General features: G+C 54.2%; 6 protein-coding genes and 1 non-coding gene across 7 annotated transcripts; 3 read left to right on the plus strand and 4 right to left on the minus strand.

The window, feature by feature from the left end:
• Nucleotides 1-2,541: 2,541 nt before the first annotated feature.
• LY79DRAFT_582066 (family 2 glycosyltransferase) lies at nucleotides 2,542-4,116 on the minus strand (the record flags this gene model as incomplete). The annotated part of the gene is made up of 1 exon (XM_060560231.1): nucleotides 2,542-4,116. One exon carries the CDS (start codon nucleotides 4,114-4,116, stop codon nucleotides 2,542-2,544), a length of 1,575 nt encoding a protein of 524 aa, XP_060411225.1.
• A 973-nt stretch (nucleotides 4,117-5,089) lies between these two features.
• Nucleotides 5,090-7,213, minus strand: LY79DRAFT_692747 (uncharacterized protein; the record flags this gene model as incomplete). The annotated part of the gene is made up of 6 exons (XM_060564770.1): nucleotides 5,090-5,490; nucleotides 5,546-5,866; nucleotides 5,931-6,279; nucleotides 6,351-6,454; nucleotides 6,505-6,867; nucleotides 6,937-7,213. 6 exons carry the CDS (start codon nucleotides 7,211-7,213, stop codon nucleotides 5,090-5,092), a joined length of 1,815 nt encoding a protein of 604 aa, XP_060411226.1.
• A 1,977-nt stretch (nucleotides 7,214-9,190) lies between these two features.
• On the minus strand, nucleotides 9,191-10,298 carry LY79DRAFT_521368 (zinc-binding dehydrogenase; the record flags this gene model as incomplete). The annotated part of the gene is made up of 2 exons (XM_060555343.1): nucleotides 9,191-9,469; nucleotides 9,537-10,298. The coding sequence occupies 2 exons, from the start codon at nucleotides 10,296-10,298 to the stop codon at nucleotides 9,191-9,193; spliced, it is 1,041 nt and encodes a 346-aa protein (XP_060411227.1).
• Nucleotides 10,299-14,289: 3,991 nt separating this feature from the next.
• LY79DRAFT_521394 (uncharacterized protein) lies at nucleotides 14,290-17,067 on the plus strand (the record flags this gene model as incomplete). Its single annotated transcript, XM_060555348.1, has 2 exons — nucleotides 14,290-16,189; nucleotides 16,376-17,067. The coding sequence occupies 2 exons, from the start codon at nucleotides 14,290-14,292 to the stop codon at nucleotides 17,065-17,067; spliced, it is 2,592 nt and encodes an 863-aa protein (XP_060411228.1).
• Nucleotides 17,068-17,936: 869 nt separating this feature from the next.
• On the minus strand, nucleotides 17,937-19,148 carry LY79DRAFT_316706 (uncharacterized protein). The gene is made up of 2 exons (XM_060552376.1): nucleotides 18,894-19,148; nucleotides 17,937-18,839 (listed from the first exon to the last, which is right to left on the minus strand). Exons 1-2 carry the CDS (start codon nucleotides 18,922-18,924, stop codon nucleotides 18,040-18,042), a joined length of 831 nt encoding a protein of 276 aa, XP_060411229.1. The 5' UTR covers nucleotides 18,925-19,148; the 3' UTR covers nucleotides 17,937-18,039.
• Nucleotides 19,149-21,542: 2,394 nt separating this feature from the next.
• LY79DRAFT_672047 (S-adenosyl-L-methionine-dependent methyltransferase) lies at nucleotides 21,543-23,089 on the plus strand (the record flags this gene model as incomplete). Its single annotated transcript, XM_060563999.1, has 8 exons — nucleotides 21,543-21,614; nucleotides 21,680-21,770; nucleotides 21,828-21,869; nucleotides 21,951-22,105; nucleotides 22,187-22,224; nucleotides 22,304-22,441; nucleotides 22,516-22,932; nucleotides 23,053-23,089. The coding sequence occupies 8 exons, from the start codon at nucleotides 21,543-21,545 to the stop codon at nucleotides 23,087-23,089; spliced, it is 990 nt and encodes a 329-aa protein (XP_060411230.1).
• A 379-nt stretch (nucleotides 23,090-23,468) lies between these two features.
• On the plus strand, nucleotides 23,469-23,541 carry LY79DRAFT_t199. Its single transcript has one exon. It is a non-coding gene; the product is annotated as a tRNA-Lys (tRNA).
• Nucleotides 23,542-23,658: the final 117 nt, after the last annotated feature.

The raw sequence follows: 23,658 nt of genomic DNA on the forward strand, positions 1-23,658 counted from the left end.
ACTGTAGACAACCTATAGCCCTTATACACTAAATAATAATACCTATTATACGATTAAGATAAAGGCTAGAGCCTTATATAGGTTTAATTATCAATTACTACTTGTCTTTAGACAGTCTAGTAGACCTATTAATAAGAGATACATAAGCCTTGTTATTTAGTAGGTGTAGGGTTATAAAGCGTAACCGTATTGTAATCTTAGCTAGTACTAGATATAGGGTAAACCTAGTACTAGCTAATAAGCATTTTGATTACTAGGATTAGCTTACAAGAATGAAACACCTATTATGTTCTAGCTATGATTTCTTTAAAGAAAAAGGGCGAGAACAAACCGTAAAGATAATACATCTGTTTTATAGACCGTCAAACGTAGGGAAAGTGGCTCTTAGGACTGGCCACTACGATTTAGGCGCCAAGGCAATATCCATTCATTGCCCTATGTTACGGTACGTCCCTCGTGATCCGCTCCCGGGGCTCCTTGGTCCAAGTATGGTGACTTGGTGCAGGCGACGTGGTCTCAGTGCATGGTCTTATCTTCTAGTGACTTAGGTTCTGACTTGACCCAGACGTGAGTTCAGAGTGAATGGCATTCTCCGCATGTTCGATCGAGCACACGAGCACAGCTTTCGTGGTCCGCGGTCTAGATGTCGATGTTCTCGATATGTGATGCCTCGTTGTACCAGACATGCAATCGGGGGATGGGCTGGCAAGCCCGATCACGCCAAGCTGTAACGTACGTGTCTCCTCTCTCGATAGCATAACCCGACTAGGCGACGCTTCTTCTACACCAGCGCAAACTCGGTCTGGGTCCTGAAGTAGCCAACGTCTCTTGCCGCAATTGTGTGCATACATGTAGTCTTCCCAGTATTGTGGTTCTTCGATATCGCTCCTTCGCTTCCCAGTTGGCCTTGCCGGAGACGTCGATGTCTGCGCGGTGAGTCCTGCATGGAGCGCGCTCGCTGACAGTGGTTACATGATAACGACATGTGTAGGCGGCGCCTCAGGGGTTACTCCAAACAAGGTGGGTGTCTCTCACCAGACCTCCTAGAGTTCGCGAATTCTCTGCTCTCTTCGCTTGGTCAATTTGGCGTAAAACTCTTCTTGACAAAGGCAAGTCTCACGACAGTCTTGAACACAGTGGAAGGCAGTAGGGTCTTGGATAGCGCACGTGCTAGTATCGAAACGATCATATAGGGTGATAAATAGGGTTTCATGAGGTAATTGAAACCTCCACGATAGGAAGTGTGTTTAAACTTAATGACGATTCTAGATAATAGCACAAGCGAGATCTATTGTACGGCCAGGCCCTTAACCGCCCCATAGAAAACAACAATGAAGAAACAGCATATTCTACATGCTACAATTGAAACATTCCAAAGCAGCGGTTTTCTGATTCTCATGCATTGGACTTTGCGCAACCTGCCTCGACATCTTGACCGAGAACTTCGGGCTCAATCTGGCCGTCGTCACTACTAAGGGGTGTGTATTCGGAAACAGAAAACGAGAAGCGACCAGTCTGGGGAGTGTTCCGGCAGTGCGAGTAGTGAGGGCAGTTACAGCTGCGGTTGACGAAAAGTCGAAGAGCCCGAGGGAGAACGATGAACAGATGAACACCCCTAGCACGATTCAGTCAGCATCCGCTGTGGATGTTCGAGTCCCTGGCAAGTGAGCACTCACAGAACAAACATCATGAGCATGGTGCAGTATGCTCCTAGGGCGATGACAGGCTTGTCATACACATGTGTCAGACTCATCCAGCTTCAAGCTGTTGGTGATCAATGTTCACTAGGGTAATTGATCGGGCATATGAGTATCTTATATAATGCCCCTTCTCTCTTTCTCTCTCATACACGGGCAACCAGCACTCCATAGGCGCCTGATACAACATCAAATCAACAGTTAAGGTTCTGTTGTAAGTTCGTAATTGGACAGACAAGATGAAACCGAGCCCCATACAAGTCAGGTGCTGTGAATCAACTTGTGGCATGATAGGCCTCAGGAGGGGGACAGGCCAGAAATCCTACGTCTGCCATGCTGACCACCGTCGATCTGCTTGGTGTCAAATTCTCTCAAAGCATTTTTTTTGCAAGTGTGCGACAGCTCGGGCGTCCTAGCTAATGAGCTTTGACAGAGTTGGTGCAATTCGTGCCGATCCGTCTGTGGCACTATGGCTGCGCCAAGCTCCTCCTGCTAGACTTTAGACTCGTTTTCGATCACGTCGATAGATACTTCGGCTCTAGTATGGCACGCAGTATTGAACCAACATGTAGTAGATCTTATATAGCCAAGGCTGTGTATCACTCGGGCGGAGAGCAAAGTCAGTGAGGTGCTGAGCATTACAATTGGCCTGATGGTGCATGTAGAAGCATTTGACTTGTACGGAACAAATAATAGAAACAACAGGCTCAGCAATAGTATAGAGACAAGTGGAAACATACAATGCACATCGAAAATATCAGATATTGCGCACGACTCTCTGATAATCACATTGAGCACCAAAAGAGGCAGGGAGTTTCTGTTGGACGAACGAATGAACTAAATCTCAGCCATAGATTGTACGTCTCGGCAACCCTGGCTCGTCTACGACATTCCCAAAATCAAACCCTTTATCCAGATACTCTTTCGACTCCTTAGACTCAGCATCAACTGCATTCAGATTACGTCCCAGCCAGGCACAGTCATAAAATGTAATGCATGCCCACAGTTTGATAAAAGAATGGACATAGGCAAAGATAAGTTGGCAAGTCAGCAGAGGAATGTCAGCGGGGTAACGCAGTATGTGCGGCCACAGCTTGATTGTTTTGGACCACAGAATCCAGAGCACAAGCTTGAATACGCTCACAGAGAAGAGCCCGTTGCTCCAAGTCGAGCGGGCGAGAGAGAGGATTAACGCCGCGTCCCAGAGCAGGGCAAAGTTGAAGAGCGCGGCCCCGTACACTGCAAAGTAGGTAAATGGCATGCGCCAGGTGGAAAAGTCCGAAACGCGCCTCAGCATGCAAGGATTGCTGCGGAACGTCGTCCTGGCCCAGCGGACGAGCTGGCCCCTGAACTTGGCCGCCGACTCATCGCCCAGCGTCGTCTCGATAGTGCAGTCTTTGGTGTCCTGGAACTTGATGTCCCATCCGTGCCTGTACGCCTCGCGGGTGAGGAAGTTGTCGTCGTCGGGACCGAGGCCCTCCTTGCCGCCAAATAGCCCGAAGAAGAAGTGCTCGTTGCAGTACCTGTGCATGAGGCCGCTGGATCTGAGGAGCCTGGTGCGGTAGACGGCGGTGCGGCCGGAGACGACGAAGACGCCGCCGTCGATGGCGTTGGAGGCGCGGAGCTCCCAGTTGTGGCGGAGAAGGTAAAGACATCCGATCAAGTTGATAATGGAGGATATGGACCACTCACCGGGCGTTGTGCGGCGGACACGCTTGTGCGTCGCTACTATACCTACGTTCACATCTTCGAAAGGGGCGAGGGCTGCAGGGATGAAATCGCGACTGGGCCAGAAGACGTGGTCGTCGGCCAGGACGGTGAACTCGGTTCGGACATGGGCTACGGCGTGGGCGATCTGGCGGCGCTTGGAAGGGTGGAGGATGGCGCTGACACCGATCTCGGTCGACGGGTACTCGCGACGATAGGCTCGGGCGGCTGCCTCAGACTGCGCCCGCATCTTGGCGCCAACGGTCACGATGAGGACCGCAGCCGGGCGGTTCTCGAGAATAGAGAGGATGCACTCGTCGAACTTGGGGCTGTCTACGTCAATCGTGGGGAGGATCACAGTGACGTCGCGGCGGCCCCAGGTCGGGTGGCGGCTGAGGGGCGCGGCTTTGTACCGCCATGACCCCCAGATGTTGATGATGAGCCTGGTATAGCGGAGGAAGAACAGGAAGGTGAACGCGGAGGTCCAGTATTCTGGCGTTTTGCTCTGGATTGCGGAGGCCGCTTCAGAAATGTAATGGCTAAGGTCTGGACCGGTAAGCTTCCACGCAAATGACAAGAGGGTAAGTACCGGATGTGCGAAAAGAAATCGTAGCGGTACAGTTATGAGGAATCCGAGAGAAGTCAGAACAGAACTAACGGCTCTACGGGCTCGAGGTTGAGCTGGTCGTTTCCCGGTCTGGTTTTCCGGCATTGTATTAATTCTAGGGAATGCGTTTGGTTGCTCTGTTCTTCTGGAAGCGATGGTCGGTATTTTGGTGTGTCTTGTATATGGCAAAGCTTGCCTTCTCTGGTAGAATATCAAATCTGGTTAGAGTCTGTAAACGGTCGTGTAAGTTGAAATTGTTGCTGGATAGTAGTCTCTTTCAATCAACGGCACCAGTGCTATTATATGTCGAAGTCATGATAGTTTCCCTCCATCACCCTTAACAAAGCCTGCTTATTTGGAAACAACAACATTGTTTTCAAGAAACAAGAACGTCTTCAGTATTTTTAAAAGATCTCCTTTATTGTTTGCACAAGTATCGCCGGGCGGACTCGGGCCTCTGGTGAGAACACAATGCGTCTTTGTCTCCCAGTACACCCAGTAATACATGTCTTCGTTTGGAGACGTGGCAATACTGGTAAACTTATCATCGCAATGCGGGCGTCTGAAAGACAAGAATCCTTTTATTGAAGAAATTCCTTTTGTGGAAAGGAACAGAGGCAAACACGAAATCGAACACAGGGGAATAAACAAAAAACTGCCAAGTTACTACACGTGCAAAAAATAATACAGACACAACAATCGAACGTTGGGCTGTATGAATTGCAGTATCTTCTCTATCTAGAGCCAGATAACGCCCGTAGTTTCTAAAGGTGAACTTTTTGCAAAGGCTTATATGGCACTTTCCAAATGGATTACTATTGGATTACCAGATATGGAGGACTGTGAAGACGTCGATACTTTTACATCGATGCCCACAAGGCCAAAAAACAACTGAGTGCCAGCTGTTTCATGAGAAGAAACTTGGATAAAATTTAAGAAGTAAATGGACAATTGAAGTAAACAACTTTTGCTCGGTTCGACTGCTTAGATGAATCAAGGTATCTAAGTAAATCATCCATTCTTTATCCAAATATGATCGACACTTTTCAGTGCCATTATATGAGCTACGCCTAGTAAGTTATTGCATCATAGGGCGGGCGTCCTCGACCATCTCGCTGGATCCAAAGTACTTGTCCAGCTCATTCTCGAGCTCCCTTCCCTCCACCTTGCGCATCTCTTTAGCGCGCTTGACGGGGTTGACCTTGTCGGCGTGGGCGCTGGCGAAGATGACATCGAGCTCCTCGAGACTTCGGCCCTTGGGCTCCGGGAAGAAGAAGTACACGCAGGGGATAATGGCTGCGTTGAAGACGGCGAACATCACGTACGTCCTGTAGCCTAGGTTGGCAAATGCAGGTGGTGTGATCATGACAATCAAGAAGTTGGAGAGCCAGTTGGAGCAGGTTGAGAGGGCGTTGGCCTGGATGCGGATACGGAGGTTGGTGATCTCAGCGGGGTAGAGCCAGGTCATTCCGAGCCAGCCTGGTTTGATGTTAGTCAAGAATTTGCAATATTATAGAGAGGGAGGGCAGCTTACCAATAGCGAAGAAGGAGTTGAAAACAAAGAGGAAGACCGTAGCAGTAATTCCGTACACGGACTCGAGTTTAGGCGCGCCAGTCTCGTCGACCGTGCCAGTAGACACGGTCCCAGCCAGAATTGCCATAGAGGCCATCATACCGAATGCGCCGAAGAGCATGAGCTTGCGGCGACCAGTTCTCTCAATCAGAGGCAGAGCAACAAGCGAAGCCAAGAAGTATTCCGTGCCGTTGAGCGCGGCCAAAAGCCGGGACAATTCGGGGCCGAAACCGAGGGAGTTCTCGAACAAAAATCCACTGTAGTAGGTAATGAGGTTGATACCTAGTCATCATGCGTCAGCAACTGAGATCCACGACTGCGGAGACATATAGACAAATGAACGTACCGCAAATTTGCTGGAAAAACTGCGCAGCAATGCCGAGGAGGGTGCGCCTCAAGTTCTGCGAGGGGCCGTTGGTGAGAAGCTCCTTGAACTTGAAGCTTCCGCCTTGGCTCTGGGCCTCGAGGGCCTCCTGGATTGCCTTGACCTCGATGGTGACATCCTCGTGATCGATGGGCTTTCCGAGAAGACGGGATGTCACTTCTCGAGCCTCCTCCATGCGGCCCTTCATAGCCAACCAACGGGGCGAGTCGGGCAGGTAGAGAAGACCGATCATGACGATGATAGTGAAGAAAGACTGGAATGAGACGGGGAATCGCCAGCGGATCGATCCCTCGAGGAAGTAGAACCCGTACTACACGCTTGTTAGCGGCTGTACATCATGCTTCAGCCTTCGTGTTGGAGAAATGGGTCACTTGCATCAACCCAGTAGGCAATGGCAATACCGCAGCTTATGAGGGCTCCGGAAAGGGTGATGAGGAAACCTCTTTGATACGGCCGTGCACACTCAGATTGCCATGTGGGAATAGCTGCCAACATGATTAGCTTGGCCGACAGAAAGTCACCAATGTCGACTTACTCGACGTCACCATGCCGTTTCCGATGCCACCGACGATGCGGCCCGCAGAAAAGAGACCGTACTCGTGCGCAGAGGCCTGCAGGATAGTTCCGAAAACCATGATGGCGCTGCCCCAGAACGTGGACGACTTGCGACCCCATCTTTCTCCATGAAATAGGATGAGAACCGCGCCCAAAAAGCAGCCGATCTGGTACACGGCGACCGCAGCGGCTTGCGTGTTGGGGTCTCCGGTGCACTGGCTGTAGTCACGCTGGGTGTTCTCAGGGAAATCTAGCCAGCAGAGTTGATTCGACTGCTCCAGCGGCGTCATCAGGGCAATGCTCCGTTGGAAGTCGTCGAGGGTGAGTAGTGAACCGAGGACACCTGAGAGGGGCGATGAGAATTTGTAACTGTTCAGGGTCTCTGCTACACTGTGAAGCCGAGCTCACTCACCCTGGTCATATCCAAACATGAGGAAACCACAAGACGCGATGAATCCAATGGACCAGTTGAGCACCTTGCCCTGAAGGCGCTGGCCGCGGAAGCCCCATTCGGGCAAGTCGCCCATGCGGGCGAGGAACCCCTTGGACTTTGGTTTCTCGTTGGCGGCGCGTCTGCTGTCGACCGGCGAGGGCGTCCGGCTTCCGCTGTCGCTAGGCTGCTCGCGCTTCTCCTGCTTCTCGGACATGTTGGGCTCAGCCGCGACGGCAGCCGTGTTCTGGTCGGCCATATTGATCACCCGCACCAAGCTTCTTGGTAGCAAAAGAGGTAATGATAGGGTAATACCACTCGTTCTTGGAAGGAGATCTTGGTTGAAACAGTGACGGCGGGATGCAGGCGCGCCTTTGTACTCGCTCAGTTCTCGCCCCGTGCCAATATCTTTCACCGACCCCGTGGGTCGTGCTAAGACCGCATCCTCGATGGCGGAAGACTTGGCTGAGGTCATGTCGGGAACGCTGGAAGTTGGACGGGCAATATCACCATAGAGCAACACCCCATGCGGCTCGGAGGCGTCCAACGATATCCACACTTCTCCCCAGACATGCAGTCTTGGTTGTTGGATGCATTGGGGCCACGTTCTCGTCGTGGGAGAAGGACCGACTTTGGCCCATCGTTAGAATCCATGCCTGCAACCACATGACTTTGTTTTCTTTGAAGGTTCCCTCAAACGCCCTGCTGATCTTTGTAGTACAGATACCTACCTTACATTACGTCTCCCTCTTGACAGTCAGCAGTTAAGGTAACGCGACACCTGTGTACAGATCAATATCCATCTTGGTCCACAGAATTTCCAGTCATCAGTTAACAACGAGCCCCGCGACCGGAGGTGGATCGTGGAAACCATCGCCCAGCCCGCCTGGTTGAAGGAGGCAGCGGCATCCTCCCGCACGGAATGCCTAACAAGGTAAGCCGAGGGCTGGGCGGTCCGAGACGTTTTCTTAGGGAAAAAGGGGGAGGAAGAAGAAAACGATGTGAGCTGGAAGCGCCGAGCCTGGGGGGAGGAGCTTAAGACCCCTTTTCTCTTGGTGTTTTCTCGGCGGGCATGGTTCGGGCGTTGGCGATGACGTTGGCCAAGTTTTAAGCTTAAATCTCTAGTTGGCTGCCGTCGGGCTTTTCGATATCCACGGGTCCTTGGTTCCTCCACTTCCAAGTCAGAGTGTGCGGAGCCTCCGTCTTGGCGAGTCTTGGGAGGTCGCCTGCGTGCTTTTTGTGTGGTCTGTCATGAACGATGTAGGCCGAATACCGCCTGCATGCTTTCTGTTGGTTCGGCTCGAGAGATGGGGAAAACCGGCGTGATCGGTGAGAAGGAAGAAAGAAATAGATAACGAAATGCAGGTCGGATCCCCGATAATGCGCGCGTAACCTGCGTCTGGGTGTCTCGGAGGGTTGGCCATAAGTATGTGCTGGAGACCCTGGATTACGCGATGCAATGGCTAAAGGATCGTGGAAGCTATCATGCACCGCGCGCAGCTAAGACATTGAAAAGCAAGCCTATCGTCAGACAAGATACCTCCAAAGTCGCTACCCTTACCTGTATGATTCCTATTTGTCAAAGCCTCAAAGGAATGAGCAGCATGTTGGAGGTTCCGTAGGCGTCTTGCTCCGCTGTCAACCGTCATCCGGGGTCCGGGGAAGTCGAAATAACGGCATGTCAACTCGTATACATTCCTGTGGATAGCCTTCACTTCATTCAGTCCTCCTGAAAAGTGGGCGGTTTCCAGTCCGGCCTTCGTGACCGGAACTGCTTCTCGGCAGATAAAGACAGGGAGGTAACTGTCTTTTTGCTTTTTTGATCCAGTCCAGCGTGACGAGCATATGATGTACTCCTAGTCACCAAAGCCATTCATCCGCAATAGCCGACAGATTGATGGACAAATTTGTGATTGGCTGCTATGATTTTTGACAGCTGCTGTATGTTTATTGACTTGTATAAGTTGATAAATCTTTAACTTAGGACCCACGGGGTCATATAGCCCTCTCCTCACCAACCATCGAGTTATCTGTTCCGTAATGGGGCACTTTACGCAGACGCCTCACTGGTTGTACAGAATGATACTAGATCAGCGAATGCCGTATTCGTAATCACCTTCGTCTGACATCTAAGTCAGCTTCCTACCATGTAGCTTAGCGAGGATAAAGTCTTTATTAGTTCTCTCCCGTGCTCCTTTTCTGCTAGAAACTTCAAAACATTGATTACGCAACCCGTTTATTTAACCTTCAGCACAGCCTTGCCAAAGTTCTTGCCGGTAAGCATGCCGATGAAGCCGTCCGGGGCATTGTCGATACCCTCGGTCACGGCCAGCTTGGCCTTGACACTGCCTTCGGAGAGCCACTTCTGCAGGTTCTCCTGGTGTTCCTTGAAGTACGCGGGACCAAACTTGGGGTTACCGACGAGGAAACCCTGCAATGTGATCTGTTTAGCAATAACCTGTATTAAGCCTTTGATGCCCTTCTGCTGATCTGCTGGAGTATTATAGTCGGAGATCTGTGGCGCGGATTAGCTCCCATTTCAGCGGAGGCATGTCCATAATCCTCCTGATCGAGGCACTCACCATGCCGCAGAGGGCGATGCGTCCCTCGGAGTTCATGGAGGCGAGAGCCGCCTCGAAGTGGTCTCCGCCCACGTTCTCAAAGTAGATGTCGATGCCATTGGGGGCCAGCCTGGGGAGAGCGTCGCCGGGCTTCTCGTTCTTGTAGTTGAAGCCGGCGTCGAAACCAAGCTCTTTGATGATGAAGTCGAGTTTCTCGTCCGAGCCCACAGACCCAATGACGGTGAGGCCCTCCCGCTTGGCAATCTGCCCGACAAGCTGTCCCACGGCCCCGGCGGCGGAGCTGATAAAGATTGTCTCACCCTTCTTGGGCTGTCCGATCTTGTGAAGGCCAGACCAGGCGGTCAACCCGGGCATGCCAAGGGGGCCGAGGAAGAGGGCTAGGTCGAGGTTGGAGGGGTTCTGGACCTTGCGCGCCTGCTGCAAGATGGTGGGCGGCACGAGGGCGTACTCCGCGATGGGCGTATGGGCGACTACAAGGTCGCCCTCGGCGAAGTTGGGGGCGTTGCTCTTCAGGACCTTGCTGACGGTGCTGTTGGTGACGGGGCCGTCGACCTCAAAGGCGGGCGCGTAGGACTTCTTGCTGGGGTCCCTCATGCGGCCGCGCTGGTAAGGGTCGAAGGACGCGTAGAGGATCTCGACGACCAGGCCGTTCTCGGGCGCGACATCGAGGTTAATCGGACGGTCCTCGACGGTGAGGTGCTCCCCCGCCACAGGCAGGCCGGTGGGGATCTTCTTGTGGATGAGAGTCTTGTTCTGCGTCATTGTGAAAAGGCGAGATTTGGGTATTGAATCTTGAGCGAGAGTATTGTCTTGGGGCTGTGGTGTTAAGTTGATTGATGGGCTCACAAGGGGGACGCGAATCAGTGAAATAGACGTCCGTTTGAGCTGCTTTGACGTGATTTATGCGGAAACGACCCCGCGCACATATTCCGGTCGTCGGCCCCGCCTTGGGGACCTGACGAGCTTCCAATTGGGGGCCGAGGGATAATGACGTGATGTTGATTATTCATCAGGTCCGACTGTTGCACATGAAGAGGCTATCACGACTGATAGTATGTGTTAACGGCAGCAATTCCTTTTTAGAGTTGTGTTTTCTTTTGTTTTTCGTTTTTACTGTTTTACAGGTCATAAGTGTGAGGCTATTTCGAAAGGCAGAGTCAGCTTGGTTCGGGATCGACTAGATAACACACTTATGTCAGAAAAACTCTTGGCAATATAACATGTCAGCAATATCAGTCTATCATGATTATTCTGTTCTAGTGCAACTAACCGGCAGAAGCGAATGCACAGAAGCAGTCGGCCTAATCGGTCGTTAGGGCTGCAACGTGACTCTTACGTACAGGGTGTTATACCTGGCTTCTGCAATAGTACGCCAAGTGATTGCTGCCATCATCTATAGCAGAAGTCGAGCCACTTGGAAACCAGATATGGATGGATTGGTAGGGAATAGCTTTCCAATCGACATGTCTCTACACTCATTGAAGGCCTTTCGAGTTCAATCGCGACGTTAAGGGCTTATTCATTAAGCCGATGACAACAAGAGAGCCGTCTGCAACTAGAGCAGAACTTTGTAGATTTTCTCTGATTTGGATATGCTAAGCGCATACTACTAAGCAGACCAACCAGGGGGTCCTGTAGTACGTGAGGACCAACGCCCGGCAGGTATGGCACTCGGTCTCGACCGTGGCTATGGGCAAGGAAGCGGATGTCGCGTCTGGCAAGGCAGTGGTCGACAGCCGCGGGCGCGTATTCGGTGTCCAGAGGCTGAGAGTGGCTGGTGCAAGCACTTTTCCCTTTGCTCTCCCGTGGCACCCTCAGTCTGCTGTGTATACGCTGCCGGAGAAGGCTGCGGACGACATCATAACAGGTGGTTAACTTGCCGAGGCACAGAATCAACAGCAAAGTGCTTCACACAAGTATAGATGCCCATATGCGGATATGGAAGTCATCATTCCCGAGATAGAGGGTAGTATTCACTCAACTCATAGCCCCTTTGCCCCCTCCGTAGATCTCAACTGCTTCGATTTATCATCAGTCTTTTTTGAAGTCAAGCAGACTTTTCAGTCCAAGGGAGCCATGCGGAGACGCAAACCGACCGCGATCCACCCTCCAAACGGAGCGTACTTTGAGAGCACAGTCCTAGACAACCCATGTAGTACGATGTTGCGCGACACCCGCGGCAAACATTCACCGCTACTTGTAGTTGGACGGCGCTCGATCCCTTTCTGTCACCGCTATTCAATGGCGAAAACCCCCTGCTGCGACTACACTTGTGCGCATCGTGAAGCATGCGCACAGGTTCGGGTCGGTGAAGTTGCGAGGAGAAGCAGAAGAGGGCCACAATTTGCCGATCCAAAGTTTTTGCTGTTGGTGGCGGGGTTGGGCAGCGCCGGACCGGGGTGCTTGCACGTGTTCCGGAACTGGGTCATTGATTGTTAGCTTACTTTTTTTTCTCTCTTTTTTTTTACTTTGACTAGGGATGGAGACGAAACCATGGGAAATAAGGCTGTTGACCGGGCCGTGGTGAGGCGAGGCGCATGATTTCCGGATCGATCCGAGATGGGAAGCTTGTGCACGTACTACATCAGGTGCCCGGTACTTCGAGGACGACATAAGAAGGTGATTATGGTCTGCTGCTTGGTGACAAAAGCAAGATGAATTGGGTATAAGGGGACTAGAGGACGTGAAGAGATCATGTACGGGATCATAATATAGCTAACATTGGGATATGCAAAGTATAATACAGATATCCTATTCTTCGACCGTCTATGCCGCTTCTCGGTCTGCCTACTTGTCATTGAAACTGGCATGTTCAGTCATGAGCTTTGTTGAACATAAGATTGTGCCGTAATCAGCATTGGCTTTATAGACTACTGATGCAGTCCTACAAGTTGTACATATTTGCAGGCTGGCCACTGAAGTTGTGCTTACATGATCAAGTCGGTATCACCATAGCGATGTGCGATCTACTGGAAGCCTGAACTCCATCAGTTGTAAGCAAGTGTGTTAAAGACAGTCGGAGCTTGTGGCCATGTTCTCGATGTTAGATCTCAGCCTTGCCTGCTTGGCCCAGGCATGCATATCCAACTAAAGTCCTCGTCAATTGCGTTATGAACCTGCCCCTGAGCCCGCCTCAAAATTGCGAAAAGTTGCAAAATTTCCCGCCGCCACGCTTGCCTTTGGGCTGCGTCACTCATCTCCCTTGGGCGGCAATATCTGCATGGTTCACGGGCACCACATACCCATGGGAGACCAGCCTTTCCTGTATTGGGTTGGCGATGGAGTCAAATGTGTTCTCGCTACCCCGTTTTGAGACAGTATCGGCTCAGGGACGACCTGCACCTGGAACGTTATGTCTCAAAAGAGTTTCCTCCTCAATGTCTTGAGAGATGACGGGAGGGTGAGTGAGATACTGGTCTCATACAACTGTTTTTGCTTCTCGAAGTTTTCAAAACATGATAGACTGATCGATTCGGGAACAATGCGGGGATCAAAGCTGCTTAGTGTTCTGGTAGGCAGAGCTGGAGAAGTACAATGAAAAGGTCTAGACCCCTTTTCTTAGCCAGGCCGGAACCGTGTAGGTCCAATTATATGACTTATGGTCCCACGTGTATGGGGGGCCAAGGGTGAAAGAAGAGATTTATGTCACCCATGACTTCAGTCCATCGTCAACTCCTCCAGGAGTCGAGGCCCCGGGTGAGCCACGCCATCCACAATAAGGTACAGGTACATTATCCAAGACGGCCCCTCTTAAAGTTGTACACAATAATACACGGTACTCCAACACAGTATAAGCATCATGCCCGGTACTCAACAGCATAATGGTAGGTTTCCAGTCAAGAACACAGTACGATGGAATCTTGGCACCCGAACCAGACTTGTCGTTCTCGATGAGCCGGTTGCAATTACGGCAACATCCTTGAGAATGTAACCCCTAATGTGGCACATATTTATAGCAGTATACTCTCGAGTGCTCTTTGATTGGCCAAGCTTGGACGACGGCGGGCTACAGCGAATCGGGTGTTTCCGCGCAGGGATCCTGCGAACCACACCACCATGGAGGAGCAGTCGGTTGTGTAGAATCTTCGGGATGGCTCTACTACGTAAGGCGATTCGGGTCTTAGTTGTAACCTTTGTTGCCATCTTGCCTATATGATCTGTGATTTGGACCTCCCAAGCCCAACTACCCCCAAGGCAAGGAGTCAGATGGGAAACCGAGAGCGGATGACCAAGTGCACGTAGTTTCAAGTCTCCAAACATCGGCCAGCGGAGGCCGTACCGGGACAATAAGGGGTATCCCTACCGGAAGATGGCAGACATCCCTGATTTTGTTATGTAATAAAAAGTCGGTGCCCTGATGAGTCTCCTCACACACACAAGGCACGATGGAGCGGTTTCGGCCCAAGTGGGTGTTTTTTGATGGATACGTGGATACGAGCAATCATTCTTCCGTTGCGCAAATGCCTTTTTTTCATGGTTCTCAGGTGCCGGAGGGTCCGGGAGTGAGGCAAATCTGCCGAAGTTCGCGAACCACCGGCCCGGCTCACTTATAAGAAAAGCGACCTCCCCCATACTTTTCCCCGCGATCCACTTCTGCCTCCCAAGAGCTCGACAGAATTCTGTGATATTGTTCCCGCCACCCTTTTCTCTCGTCTCCCTCGTTTCTCACCTTTTCCCTCAAGTACGGCTTCCTACCGCTCTGCAGACGAGCAACAGGAGAAAGACATTCAAAGCCCTTCTGACCATCGATGCAATGGTCGGATCCTCACAGGCTTCTCCCGATGATGACCCCGGCCCCGAGCTGGACCCCGGCGGCGTTGGTGCAGCCACAGCGGCAGCCACACCGGCCGAGGCCGCACCATCTGAGTCGACATCTGAGCCAACTTCTAGTTCCGACACGCCCTGGTCGAGCACCGAGGCCGCAGCTGCAGCCGCCTTGAAGAAAGAAAAAGGCCGCGTTCGGTTCAACAGCAGCGCGGCCGCTGTCAGGCACTCAACACCATCACCACCCCCAGACCCAAACACCCCCAAGCTTGCACCGACGTCGCCTGCCAGGCCGTCTATCCTGCGCGGTAGCTCAGGCAGCTCTATCCCGACCGTGGCCGCTTTGGCCAAAGACGAGCCTCGCTCCTCGCAGGATACCGAGCGCCAAGAGGCCAAGTCCGCCGCCGCCGCCGCTCAAGAACGCGCGCGTCAGATGGCTGCCAATGTCCGGCTAGGCTCGCCGGCCCGCGAGAACAGAGACTCCGTCGACTCCGCCGTCACAACGGCGACCAGCGAGCCCGAGAACGGGTCCAGGGATAGCGCAGGGGAGGACATCGCACTCAAGGACCTCCAACCCCGTCAGCCTCTCATCGGCGACAAGGCCGCCGCCGAGGAACTCAAGCTGCACGAGCACCAGGCCGCCCTCAACGACGAGGCGTACAAGATCGTGAGAGCCCACACCTGGCGCCTCGCCGAGAAGTCGGACGGCGGTGAGCCCGGGCCGTCCAACGCCCAGGATGCCGAGACGACAAAGGCCACCGACCAGCTCCTTCGGGAGGTCAACGATGGCCAGTACGACGGGGTGTACTCGGTCCCGGCGCCCAAGCAGTATCGCGGCAGCGTCCTTTCGCAGCTCTTGAAGCTTTACAAGCCCGCCGAATCGGGCGGCCAGTACGGGCAGGCCAGCGGCCAGGGCCGCCGCAACTCCTTTTCCTTCGGCGGGACGCTCTCGGGCACCAGCACCCCCGGCTCCAACTCGGGCACCGCGACCCCGACGACGCCCAGGAGGAAGTGGTACGAGGCGAACCGCTCGCAGGAGACGCTGGTCAACCTCATCGAGGCCTCCGCCCGCCTCGCGAACCCCAACACCCAGAGGCGCGCCGAGTCGCCCGACGCCAGGGGCTCCAAGGACGGCAAGGCGGCCGGCAAGAAGACGCGGCCCAAGAACAAGCGGCCCCAGAGCAACTCGCGCCTCAGCGCCTACCTGCAGAGGCAGCAGGAGGAGGAGGAGGCCAAGATCACCATCCACATCGCCGAGACCCTGTCGCGACAGGAGTACATCATCACCCTCTGCAGGGCGCTGATGCTCTTCGGCGCCCCCACCCACCGGCTCGAGGAGTACCTCAGCACGACCGCCAAGGTGCTCGAGATCGACGGCCACTTCCTGTACCTGCCCGGGTGCATGATCGTCTCGTTCGACGACCGGTCGACCCACACGACCGAGGTGCGCATCGTCCGCGTCGCCCAGGGCATCGACCTCGGCAAGCTCAGGGACACGCACGCCGTCTACAAGGAGGTGATCCACGACGTCGTGTCCGTCGACGAGGGCATCGAGCGCCTCGACACCCTCATCAAGGCCAAGGACAAGTTCCACGCCTGGGTCCGCGTCCTCGTCTTCGGCCTGACGAGCGCCACCGCCGCCCCGTTCTCCTTCGGCGCCCGCCTCATCGACCTCCCGCTCTGCTTCTTCTTGGGCTGCCTCGTCGGCTTCCTCCAGCTCATCGTGGCCGCCAACTCGTCCCTGTACAGGAACGTGCTCGAGGTCACCGCCACCGTCCTGGTAAGTTTCCTCGCCCGCGCCTTCGGGAGTATCATGGGCGGCAACCTCTTCTGTTTCTCGGCCATGGCCCAGGGGGGCATCGTCATGCTTCTGCCCGGATACCTAGTCTGTAAGTGATCTCTAGCCCTCCCCCTCCCCACCCCCCTTTTCTCCTAAATCGTGCTCGATCCAGAGTTGTACCTCCTCTTTATCTGCGCTGCCGCGGGCGCACGTAGTGGAGTTGCTACTGGCCTGCGGGCACACCAGAAAAAGAAAAAGAGAAAAAAAAAAAAAGGACAGACCGCTGATGGCTCAGTGTGTTCCGCTCTCGAGCTCCAGTCCCGCGCCATCGTCCCCGGCTCGATCCGCATCGTCTACGCCATCATCTACTCCCTGTTCCTCGGCTTCGGCATCACGATTGGCGCCTCCATCTACGGCATGATCGACAAGAACGCCGTCTCGACGACCAGCTGCGCGGACCCGATCCCCAGCTACTACACCTTCATCTTCGTCCCCCTCTTCGTCCTCTGCATCAGCATCCTGTACCAGGCGAAATGGCGCCAGATGCCCGTCATGCTCCTCGTCGCGTTTGCCGGCTACGTCGTCAACTACTTCAGCAGCATCCGTTTCAGCGCCGCCCCGCAGGTCGCCAACACCCTCGGCGCCCTCACCGTCGGCGTTCTGGCGAACCTCTATTCTCGTCTGAGGCACGGCGTCGCCGCCGCCACCCTGATCCCGGCCATCTTCACGCAGGTGCCCGGAGGCCTGGCGTCCACCGGGGGACTGCTCAGCGGGCTGAGGACGGCCAACGCGCTCACGAACTCGACCCACGCCGTCAACGGCACTAGTTCCGTTCAGTACTCCGAAGGCGAGTCCCTGAACACGGTCGTCTTCAATGTCGCCGCCTCCATGATCCAGATCGCCATCGGCATTGCCGTTGGCCTCTTCATCAGCGCCCTGATCATCTACCCGCTCGGCAAGCGTCGCAGCGGCCTCTTCAGCTTCTAAGCGTATGCCATTTCCTCCTCGTAGACCATTTCTTTTCTTCTTTGGCTTTTGTTTTCTTCATCGCGTCATTTCTAGCGTCGCTTTCTTCGCATTCACCAGACTACTACACGTCATGAGCCAGTAAATAGGAGGCCTAGAGTGAAGGCCTCAGCCTACTTTTAAAGGGTCTCGTTAGTACTCTTAGCCAGCTCTTAGAGCGAAACAACAGTAAAACGTATTTTACGTATTTAGTTTATGAAATTGGTTTGGGGGAAAAATTTTGAACAACTGCAAGGCATTAGGGAGAATATAAAAAATGGAATACAGTCATTATGAATCCAGAGCAATAAAAGTCTACTGTTAAAGCCCATCTACCTATACATTGACTGAAATAGGAGCCTAACAGGGCAGTCTTGGCTATACTGTCCAGTAACGGAGTAATATGATCGTCGTTGAGGTTGAGCAAGCTTGGTTGTCTTGTCATTCTCTCATGATGTGTAGCGGTGTCAGACAGGCAGATCGGAGATAGGTCAGAACATTCCCGACAATGGACGCGGGATCGGGCTATGGCATGACAGACAGCCTGCCAGCTTCAGCAATGGAAACGGAAAAGGAGGACAGGATAGGTGTGGCAGAACCATTCCAAGAGACTAGGAAGCAGCAGATCCTTGACGATTGGTTTATTAAGTAATATGGCCTTCAAAAAGTATGCAGCTCTAACAACCCAACACCGATAGCCTAACTCATACCTCAAGGTCACTAGGATGATGTACAGCCCCATCACCATCAAATCGCTTAGCAATTATTGGGAAAGAAATCATGTTTTCATGGTGAAATGTTACACCCAAGTCAGGAGTTATGCATGCCGTCACCGAGGTATTGGTTCATAATCATTTCAGTGATACCCGCTCATGTACCTGCAATGAGCCTCTATCGTAATTTGCGCCGTTTGTTCCTCGCAAGTCGCCCTTTTCACGCCCAGTCATCCCCATATCATGCGGCTTTGAACCCGCAGCCTGTTTTCCCACTTGCATTCGCAACAGCGACTGCCGAGCACGCGCCCTTGGGCCCAGCGCAGCATCCCGAGGCGCAATCCGCATCCGAGAGGCACTGGCCGGTGATGAACTGCTGTCCGTTGCCCTTTCCCACGTTCTGGGAGCCTGCGGCATTTTGGTTGGCGCCGGACGAGCCTCCGCCAGCAGACGGTGCGGTCTGAGGAGGAGGCGCGGCGGGCGCCGCCGCCGCATTTCCGGCCGTCGCACCACCATCACCACCACCACCACCCGTGGACCCCGCCGCGCTTCCTGCGCCGGTGAACCCGCAGCCCGACTTTCCGTTCTCCTCGGCAACGGCCCTGGCGGCGCAGGCCCCCTTGGGACCGGCGCAGCATCCCGAAGCGCAGTCGGCGTCTGACAAGCACTGTCCCGTGATGAACTGCTGGCCGTTACCCGCGCCAACGTTGGACGACCCGGAAGCGCCCGAGCCCGCGGGTGATCCGTTGCCTGCCGCAGACTCCGTTGACGGCGACGCCTGGACGGCTACCTGTGGAAAGGCGGGAGCCGCAGCCGCGCCGCCGCCGCCGAAGCCGCACCCTTGCTTGCCCGCTTGAAACTGGGCCCCGACTCCGGAGCAGATGCCCGCGCCGTTCAGGATTGCGCAGCAGGCCGAGGCGCAGTCTCTGCTGTTGAGGCAGGCACCGCCGATGAACTGAGCACCCCGGCCGTTGCCGATGTTCTTGGCGCCCGCAGGATCCGGAGTGAGGGGGCTTGGGACCGCGAGAGCTGTGGCAGCGACTGGGAACCGTTAGTGATGATGGCAGGTGACCAAGCTTGATGGCCAATACTCACACAGTGCCGCGGCAAATGAGAAGCGAACCATTTTGACAAGTGTCGAAAGAAGAAGAGAGGAAGAAGGAAAAAAGAAGAGTATTATCAAAAATGGTTCAATAAGTTATTACCACGAAGAAGGAAGATACTAGGCGGAATGATAATGATGATGCTTTTGGGTTAGCTTCACGCTTAATCTCGCGGAGACATGTCGTCCTAAATACTGAGATCTCACTCCTTCTCAGGAAGCACCGGCATCTGATCCGAACACTGCTGTAAGTCTGCCACCATCATCCGCGCTTGCTGGAACTCCCCGTCTATCAACCAAGTATAGCTGAAAATGCGATGCATTTCTGTCACAGGGGCACGTTTCCGCGACGGAGGCTGAGCGGTGATACATCAGGTCGAGGGCTGGTGACCGTTTGGGAAACGATTAAGAAAAAAAAATAGCCGGACCCGCCACTTGGCTACCCTGTCCGTCGAAACTTGAAGAAGACCAGATGACGGCGAGCATGGTATGGGAATCGACCAGTGAGGTTGTCGAGGCTGCTGTGATAGGCTGGGCCTCGAGCAGGGCCGACCCTGTTATGCTAATGTTTCGGATGGACAAAACATCGGAGAACAGCAAACGGGTCCGAACGCGATCAAGCCCCTGGGCTAAGGGGGGGGGATCCTCTGATATAAGCCGAGTACACATATGCCTCTGCCGAATACACTACTTGTCGCATAGGTATCCCATGTGGAGTGGGCTCTGCCGTAAACACGTCGAGCACACGCCTTGCATGCGATCTTCCGACGATCCAAGTTTCCCCATCTTCACAGAATCTCAGAGATGGGAACAAGCGCTGGTTGCTCATTCGCCAGTTGTCTTGTTTCGGCCGAGACAAGCATTGCGAAACAGCGCAAACGGTCAGCTCGGTAGGGCCTCTCCGATGTTAGCTTGTTTTGTGCTGGAGCGTCGTCCCTTATTCGCGAGGTCCAAAATGGCTCCAGTCTTGACCGAGGAGAGGCAGCCCATCTTTTCAGGGGAACATGTGAGAGAACGGGTCGTCTAAGGATATGATGCGGATGGGTGTTTGGCCCGCCTCGCGGCATTGATTTGGAAGGCGGGCTCTCAACTCCCAAATAGAGGTAGATCCCTTGCCGGACCAAGCCTTGCTTGCAGGTATCGAAACCCCAAAGACGCGGCCATTCGCCACCTTGACGTGATCCTTGAAAGGAGTCATTACCTCATGCCGCGTGACAAATGGAGAGGATCGGTCGGGGCGACCATCAAGCCGAATGCCTTGCTTGTATTCTGCTCGAGCTCAACATGCAATGAATGAGAATGAAACTGGCAGTCGGGGAGTTGCCCCAAAGATGCGCCGATGCATGTCGTTGGACGTCAAAGATGAACAGAATTTGTGAAGATGCGGGAAGTGAAGAATTGACTTTCCTCGTAGCACAGGGGCTCCCTTCCTTCTCACTGCTGCCCTTCAGGGGATGAGGGGCCTGGTAACGGCTTATCTAAGCCATTTATCTTGTTATATCTTTATCCGGTTTGCCATCGATCGGAACCAAGACACGACATCCCCCTCCCTCCCCCTCCTCCACGCAAGCCACTTCCTGTCGTACTATTCCTCTTCTGCTGGACGGCCACGCATGCCGTCGTCCAAATAAAACCTCGGCAAAAGGCCTTCACCGTCTCGAAAGCGATGCATGTTCCCCGGCACACATCTCGAAGCACCAGCAAGCTGAAAGCCGCAGTGCCGCGGCCACTGCCGCTGTCGCATGGGGAACACGCTTTAATCTGACTTGTGATCCGACGGTCGATGATGTCCATGATCCTCGATCGAACATGGAAGGGATTTGCTGGAGGCACTGAAGCCATACCCCGCGCGATTCTTGCTCACGCCAAGCCGCCACACTTCTCGAGGGGGGGGGTGGACAAGGTTTCAATATCCGTACTCTGCACGACTAACGCTAGTTGGTGTGAACTCGGCCTTCAGGTATCTTCTCCGTCGACTACATCCACCGGGGTCTTGGCCGTGTGAAAACACTTGCGCCTGCCCAGCTGTCAAGCAAAGGAGGACACTCGCAATTCCGCCTTCATTTGAACTTGCCCGGGTCCATTGCTCGCATCCCGTGAGACTCGCCCTCGACGTCCGCAGTTCCTGATAAAGCCCACCCTAGACCGTGGTGCGGCAGTTGGCCGGCACATGCTTTTGCACGCAATGGTCCCGGGCCATGACTGTGCCAGCACCCAATAGTTGACAGTGTTGCTTGCCGTAGCTCCCTACCTAGCTCATGGCATACAGCCAACAGTCCAGCGCGTAACCAACAGCACCTGCAGGATATGCCGATCTCCCTCCGGCCACTAGCTCTGCGATTCGGTGATGCCTCTCCCTCAATGCCCGAAGCATTCGTAAAATAGTCGACTGGTGTGCGGCCAACATCCAAGACATGCCGATGGCGCAAGGGGGGGGGGGCTTCCTCGAAGGTACCGAAGCAGGGACCATCAGCATGTCTCCCTTCCTTCAAAAGGACCCCCCCGCTTGCTCATCGTTGGCAATGGCTATCTCTACGTCCGGCAGACCACACCTCGCCTCCTACTGCGGTGCTTTGATCTTCGCCTTTTGACCAAACCTACGCAGAGGAGGTTTTGCGTTCGTATATTGAACTTCATCGCAAATGTCTGCCCCAACGCAGGATGTCGTAGTGGAGCCCGACGAGTTCGATGACAACGACTCGTCGCTCGGGGACGTGGGACACCTCCAGCGCGAGCATTCTCCTACCCAAAGGTACAAACCTACTGACGAATGTGACAGGTTGGTGCGCCCTCGACCTTCAGCTTGAACAGCTCAATCTTAGACTATCGCAAAGAGAACGGTCGCACCTACCATAAATACCGTGATGGGAGTACGTCGTTTGGCATTGGTAGACTACTTGGGCGAATGGTTCACTGACGCCAGGAAGAGTATCATTTTCCCAACGACGAAGAGGAGAACGAGAGACTAGGTACGTCCTTCTTGCCAGGTCACAGACTGCTTGGGCTTTGCAAAGGGCCTGGCCTGACCTGGCTAACGGGTTTCCAAAAAGATCTGCAGCACCACATCTTCGATCTTTCCCTTGACGGCAAGCTGGGGTTGTCTCCGCCCAACGCTCCCGAGGCCCGGGTCGGCCGCGTACTGGACCTCGGTACGGGCACGGGGATCTGGGCCATGGACTACGGCGACGAGCATCCTGGCGCCGAGGTTAGTACCGCCGCCGCCGCAATAGCCGTGTGAGATGTTGGTGCGCTGACGCCCATATGCCCCTTCCCCCCCCCAACACAGGTCATTGGCGTCGATCTCTCACCCATCCAGCCAGAATTGTCAGTGATGCACATTAGCCACCGAGCTGGAATAAGTGACGGCATGGGCTGACAGAGGGGCAACGAAACGTGCATGCAGTGTCCCGCCCAACGTCAAATTCGAGGTCGACGACATCGAGGATAGCTGGACTTACACGCGGCCGTTCGACTACATACACAGCCGCATGATGAACAGCAGCATCTGCAAATGGGAGGAGTACCTGCGTCAATCATACAAGTAGCATCCCACCACACACATACCTAACCCCCCACCCTCCCCCAAAAGGGAATCGCACCTCACACCTTTCGCAGGCACCTCAACCCCGGCGGCTGGCTCGAGCTCCAGGAATTCAACCTCCCCGTCTCGGACGACGGCACCCTGACCTCGGACCACGCGCTCCACCGGTCGATGCGGCTGCTCGGCGAGGCGGCGGCCAAGACCGACCGCGCCTTCGTCGACCTCGACGCCCTCAAGCCCATGATGGAGGCGGCGGGCTTCGTCGACGCGGCCGAGATGCGCTTCAAGTGGCCCAGCAACACGTGGCCCCGCGACGGCCGGTACAAGGAGCTCGGGGCGTGGAACCACGAGAACATCACGAGGGGTCTCCAGGGGTTCCTCATGGCCGCCTTGACGCGCGGGCTGGGCTGGAACGCCGACGAGGTGAACGTGCTCGCGGCGCAGGCGAGGAAGGACGTCGGGGACCGGAGTATCCACGCCTACTGGCCCATGTAAGTCTCTTTCTGCTGCTGCTGATTCATTCATACAAGACAAGAAAAAAAAAAGAAGAAGAAAAAGGGGGAGGGGGGCCACCCTTTTCAGCCAGCCAGCCAGCTGACTCACTCGCACAGGATCGTCGTCTACGGAAGGAAACCGTTGGCCGCGTAGTGGTGCATCAATGGCGCCGTTGCCCGCGGGTATAACTCCCCTCGAGATCGGGACGAAGCCGAGACGGACGAAGGGGGAGAGGGGGGGGTGGGCCGGGTGAATTCTTTCGCAGCGGGGCGGACCTCCGCCCCTCCTACTCGGGAGTGGGGCGGGGCGGCGAATGTTTTGTTCGGTTTCGGTCCACATTATTCGGAGGGGGGAGCGGGGGGGAACAGACATTTGGAGGAAATTTTCTTGGAACAGGAAGCCATCGAGATTTCTCGGACACACCGAAACTGCCCAAACCCTACCTATACGCGCCCTGCCGCTCCACTCGCATATTCCACTCATAGGACCACAAACCGGTCATCAACTTCAACAATTACAAACACAATAACCCGCCTTGCTAGCTCAATCGGTAGAGCGTGAGACTCTTAATCTCAAGGTTGCGGGTTCGACCCCCGCGTGAGGCTCAAATCCTCACCGCGATTGGCACAGCCACTCTTCGGGTTACATTTTTGTTTTCTTTTCCCTTTTTATCAGTGTCATCTACGCTTGCTTCAGATCATGAGTTATACCGACGATTACCT

This window comes from Colletotrichum navitas (genome assembly GCF_030913465.1).
Source record: "Colletotrichum navitas strain CBS 125086 chromosome Unknown LY79scaffold_58, whole genome shotgun sequence".
NCBI lineage: Eukaryota > Fungi > Ascomycota > Sordariomycetes > Glomerellales > Glomerellaceae > Colletotrichum > Colletotrichum navitas.